Source organism: Eutrema salsugineum, unplaced genomic scaffold, assembly GCF_000478725.1.
Source record: "Eutrema salsugineum unplaced genomic scaffold, Eutsalg1_0 scaffold_10, whole genome shotgun sequence".
NCBI lineage: Eukaryota > Viridiplantae > Streptophyta > Magnoliopsida > Brassicales > Brassicaceae > Eutrema > Eutrema salsugineum.
This window is the reverse complement of record NW_006256908.1, coordinates 8,669,324-8,674,909: the sequence shown is the minus strand read 5'-3', so window position 1 is coordinate 8,674,909 and position 5,586 is coordinate 8,669,324. Positions and strand designations below refer to the sequence as shown.

Genomic DNA, 5,586 nt, shown 5'->3' with positions numbered 1-5,586 from the left:
GGTAACATCCTAATTGAGATTGAAGCTCCTCTCAAAGCACCTACAGCGTAGCTATCATAAGACTCCTAAAGACATCTAAAAATATTTAAAGACATCAAAATGCACATATGGATACTTAAAACTGACTAAAAGGACTGCTATAAAAAGGGAAGAATGCAAAGAAAAAGAAGCATCAGAAAGTCATCAAAATGGAACATATGGCAAACATAACAATTTGACAGCCTTTGATCAAAACTATTTTGGCATATTGGAAAAGTGATGGGGTATTCGTTAAAACTTCAAACTAACCAGATGTAGGTTTATTTTTGGTTAAATCAACGAAATAGTTTAATATTTCTTTGGTTCATGATTGGGATTCATATAGAATTATTCTTGTTATTGTTTACATTTTTGTTATTTTGTTTATTTAACGTCGAGGATCCTGCCGTTCCGACAGCTTTTAGCTTCAAAAGAGCACGCGAGATACACTTTTCTTTTCCTTTTTTTTTCTTAGCAAACGAGAGACTTTTCTGAAAAGCGGAAAATTAGTAAAACAATTTGAAATAAAATAAATTAAATTCTTGGAAAAAAGAAAAGACAAATACATAAACATAATACAGAGAAGAAAGAACAAGAAAAAAAAAAAAAATCACTGTAATGAGTTTCAGTATCCTAAGAATTTCCCATTTTCTCCACTCCCTAATTCGGTTAATCAAAAAAATACGAGAACCCACAAATTTTACAAACCAACCCCAAAGATTTTGCAAAACTAACAATAAAAAAGAAAACACCCAACAATCTTAAAGAATACACACATCTTACAAAATGAAAATGTAAAACTAGGTACATCACACCCAAGAAAGCAAAGATCCTAAACCCAATTAGTTCTTGCAACACGTTCACACGGATTCTATGCTCTTGCTCAGCTCCTCCAGCTTCAGCATCCTCAACTTCTCGCTTTCTCCTACCAACTGTTCCATCTCCCCAAGGAAGAAAACCAAACACCATTTATGTATAATAAGCGATAAATAGCTTGGGTTTATTGTTATTCCCGTATTTTACTGAATTTTAAATGAGAACTCGGAACTAACCTCCATGAGTTTGGTGATAAGCTGTACTTTCTCCCTGTTCTTCTCGTTGAATGTATCAAGAGCTTCCTTGTATTCCCTTTCCTGTTTCATTCCATTAAAATGTATCAGTCTCTCCACATATAGTCCAATTGTTAAAGTTTCTTGCTTTAGTGATTCAGGTGGTTGCCTAAAGCTCAAATCTTTGGTCTGTATGTATTATCAATTCCAAACTCTTCTTAAACTAGTCATGATGAATGATGCTAAGAACCGAAATGAAATCAATCGACGCAAACAATATCACGAAAGAGAGTGTGTTTACCTTCTTTTGAACAGTGGAACCTAAAGGTTTGAGTTCTTTGTTAACACTATCAATCTTCTTACGGACCACAGAAACTTCCTTCCTCATAGGATCCGCCATAGACTCAAGCTCCTGTAGAAGAAACAACAAAAAAATCACCATCTTTCTCTGCCTTGGAAACAGAACATAATTCAACCAAATCGAATAAAAAACAACTGTTCATGCCCAAAGAACAAAAAAAGTCAAAACATTTCTTCTCATTTGACCAAATCCTAGATCTTGGAAAACCCCTAATCAGAGAAGCAGCAACATACATCCCAATTTCTACACAGACAAAAAGATAAACTTTCTACGCAGACAATTTCTCTGATTTGAGAAGAGAGTAAAAAATCAAACCTCACGAATAGTGGAAAGGCGTTTGGTTTCTTCCTCGACCCGACCCAACTGAGCCTGGATCCGTTGACGAACTTCCATCCTCCTCTTCTCAATCTCATCTTCTTTAGCTCTAAACGCAGAGAGCGCAGAACGAGTCATCTCTTCGTCTTCTTTCGACATGTGGCTGCTAAAACTCAAGCTTCCAGTGTGTAGCACCATCTCGTTGCTCTGCGGCTGCGGCTGAGGAGTCTCCGCCGTCGAGGTGGCTCCGGTTCCAGCTCCGGCGTTAGTCTGAGTCATTTTCGGCTTCTCTTTCTGGTTTTTGCTGTTCTTCTTCCTTAAACCAAAGCAAGAAGTCGAATCCTCAGTGGAATTACGGTGGGGTTCTTCGACTAACCCTATTTTGGCTGATTTGGGGGTTTAGAAAATTGTTGAAGCTTTTTTCTTGCAAAGAGGTCCTTTAATGGCGGAGGCGTCTGTTTTTTTTGGGTGATTTGTGTTGCTGGATTGTTAGTGGGTTTCGGTGGTCTTTGGGTTTAAAGGTGTTTTGGTTTGGTTTTAAATAATTTATTATGCACAGCGTTTAATTACATACAATATCATTAACCTAATCTTCTACTATTTAATTGTCTTCTGTATTAGTGTTTTTTTTTTGTTTGTACGGTCGAATTTTAAGGAATCTGATTATTGTTTGTAAACTCTTAAGATTTTGAATTATCATTATTTTATAGTATGGATTGTTTTTTAATGGAATGCTATATTTTTCAGAAAGAAGAAGGGCTGCCCTGTAAAGCAAAAGCAGAGATGTGCCAATGCATATAAAAATATAAAATAAGAAATTCTAAAATATATACTTAAAGTATAGATATTTTGGAATACAAAATTGGTCTGGCGTATACACTATACAGTTGTAGATATTACAGACTGTTTTTTTTTTTAAAATAAGCAAAGCCAAGAAAATGACCTAACTGCCAAAGTGACAACCATATCCAACCAATCATATGTGCAGAATTTATTGTACTTTTTTTTAGTATACATGTATTTTATAATATAATCAAATGTAAAATATTCTCTTGATAAAGATCTGCAAATGAATCTTTAGCATACCACCAGAAACCAAATATCTTAAAACAAACAATGTAAACGTCATAGCTGTAGAAACAAAGCAAAGAAGACTCTCATCAAATCCTCTTAGCTTTGTACGATTACTTAAGCCACTTTCCATCTCATCGAAACATATTTTAATCGAGTCTTTCTGTAGTATTATTCGATTGCCTTTGAACTTCCGTAATTTAACAAAAATCGGTGATATTTTATTTTGTATGAGCACAAAAAAAGGTTTGTCTATATGTCATTGAAAATAGTGTCTCTGTTTTTGTTGGTCAACCATTGAAAATAGTCTTCTGTCCAACAATTGACTTGACCAAAGCTATTATTACGTCCAAACATTTTTCTTTCAAATTCATTGCCTGTCCAGTCCAAATATATTATCACTAGACTCGTACACGTAAACTAATCAAAATAATCCCAAGCGAGTCAAAATCATATGGATGCTGGGATTTTCGAGTTGATATAATTGTGAAAAATGCTTAACTAAACCAACGATCTGAAATTATGCCGTCCTGGTATAATTTCCAAAAGATAATAAACTTGCTTCTCATATCGGGCAATTAGCAATAAATTTTCTGTGGACTTCCGGAAAATCTTTTCTTGTATCTTGGATTGGAAAGCATTGTTTGATCAATCAGAAGAAGATTAGGCAGTTCCTTAGGTAAAGTGGACGTAATTTTCGGCTTAATCCCATGCCCATTAATGTTAGTGGGTGTTTACATATCTCAAGGGCATTTTGTTGGGCCTTATTAAGGGTTGTATAACTTATACAAAGAGATAAATATTTGTTGGACTCATTTATGACTTAGAAACTTCATGGATAAAAGTTAAACAGTGGGCTGTGTTGGGCTATATTAGTAAGAAACTTCTGTTGCCTTTAACTCTTTAAGTATTTGCAAGAATTCAAGTAACGACGGTTTGATACTTTGATTGAGCTAAAAAAAATAGATAACACATTAACACATATTTTCCCTGTTTTTGATATCTGGTAAGTGAGAACATTACATTCTGATGACAGAATGAAATCTTAAACAACTTTTTGACTCTTTGAAAATCAGAGCTAACATGGATTGGCCTTATAACTAATCCGATCAACGTCAGACATATGAAACTAGATCTCTCGACTGGTAATTGCTACATAAAATAAATATACAACTCGCCAGTTTTTTTTTTTTTTTTTTTTTTTTTTTTGAAATTAACTCGCCGGTTATTTAGTTGGAGTGAAGAGTTTTACTTTGGAGAGTTTAACTTTTAAAAATCTTGAGAGCCTTCTTGCTTGATTCCCATTCAGGCTAATATTGAGATAAACAGATATTTTGAACTTATGTGGACGTATTTACCGATAAGAGTTATATCAAACAAAAGTACAATCATATGAAAAGGTATATATCGTTGAACAAAAAAGGTATTACTTTAAATAAAAAATTATAAGAATGACATTCACTAAATGCTCTTGCTCAGCTCCTCGAGCTTCTTCAACATCAGATTCTCGCTTTCTCCACCCATCTGTAAAACCCTCCTCAGTAAGAAAATAGACACTTTTAATATCCCCACTAATAAAGTGACCTCATTCCTACTTGCATCACCAGTATAAATCCTATTGTCTTCCCTTTACATTACAAAGCTTTGAACAGACACATTTACATTTTGAGCAGCAGAGACAGAAGACAACAATTGAGAATAGTTAACCGCATAAATATATAAATCCAAATTCGACGACAAAGGAAACCCTCTAGTGAGTAGACAAGTTAATTATGGTAAGAAAATAAACATCGTAGCTAACTGTATCTAAAATGTATACAGTTATGATGATGTTCAATTTTGTGAGGAGGGAAAGATGTTGACAATAAGGAAAGCTTAGAGGGGATGTTGAACTGACAACGAATTTGCCTAATGACTGTTTTCACGAAGAAAAAAAAATGGTAAAAAGAATTTTTGAAAACAAATTGCCCCCAATCGCTGGCTTGTTGCAGTGAAAACTATATAACCGTTTGATGGAGTGAGCACATTAAAATTTTAAAAATCTATAAATTATAGTATTTGTTTGATAAGAGCATCGTCAATATGTGGACAAAGTATTCTTAACGAAAAGACAAGATGGTAATACTAGGTCGAAGAATTCGGTTGTGAAAGGAAACCAAACAGAAACTTCCAAACATTCAAATCAAAGGAATTATTAAAGGCATAAAAAATTATAATTAAACTTCCTCATTGAAGTGGAATGGGCTATATATTGCAAATTGACTAAGAAACCTTTTGTCTTTTCCGGTTAAGATATCTCTGTGAGTGGGCCCAAAATGACTACATTCATTATCAATCTATACACTCAAAACCCAAATAAGTTATAAAAAAAAAATCAAAAGGATGAGTGAGTTCCGACTTCTGATTAGGCCGGTCCAGCTCATATGGTGTACACCTAACTAAGCTTTGACCACATGGTTTTGTGATTGTCAATCCATCCTCTCATATGTTATTGGCTCACAATTCAAATTGACTGCTAGACGAGATGAACAATCTTTTTGTTTGTTGATGGCTTGACGATATCTCATGTGTGAGATTTGAATCGATATTTCTCTATGCAACTGAGAACATTAACAGTCAAGTCAATTTCTATAGTTTGTAATACACAAAAACTAAGTACAAAACTATAGAAACGACTTCTTCCACACATAACGGACCTCAATGCAAATATAATTTTCATTCTTGAACCATATAATTATTCGTAAAGTTTACAGCTCAAATTAATGTTTTTCT

General features: G+C 34.0%; 1 protein-coding gene across 2 annotated transcripts; it reads right to left on the bottom strand.

Moving 5' to 3' along the window:
• Positions 1-573: 573 nt before the first annotated feature.
• LOC18026423 lies at positions 574-2,240 on the bottom strand. Of its 2 annotated transcripts, none has more exons than XM_006410755.2 (4): positions 1,744-2,240; positions 1,369-1,479; positions 1,071-1,151; positions 574-950 (listed from the first exon to the last, which is right to left on the bottom strand). In XM_006410755.2, the coding sequence occupies exons 1-4, from the start codon at positions 2,020-2,022 to the stop codon at positions 879-881; spliced, it is 543 nt and encodes a 180-aa protein (XP_006410818.1). In that variant the 5' UTR covers positions 2,023-2,240; the 3' UTR covers positions 574-878. The 2 variants fall into 2 exon arrangements, with proteins under 2 accessions (XP_006410818.1, XP_006410819.1); XM_006410756.2 differs by having other exon boundaries at positions 616-959.
• Between the last annotated feature and the right edge of the window lie 3,346 nt (positions 2,241-5,586).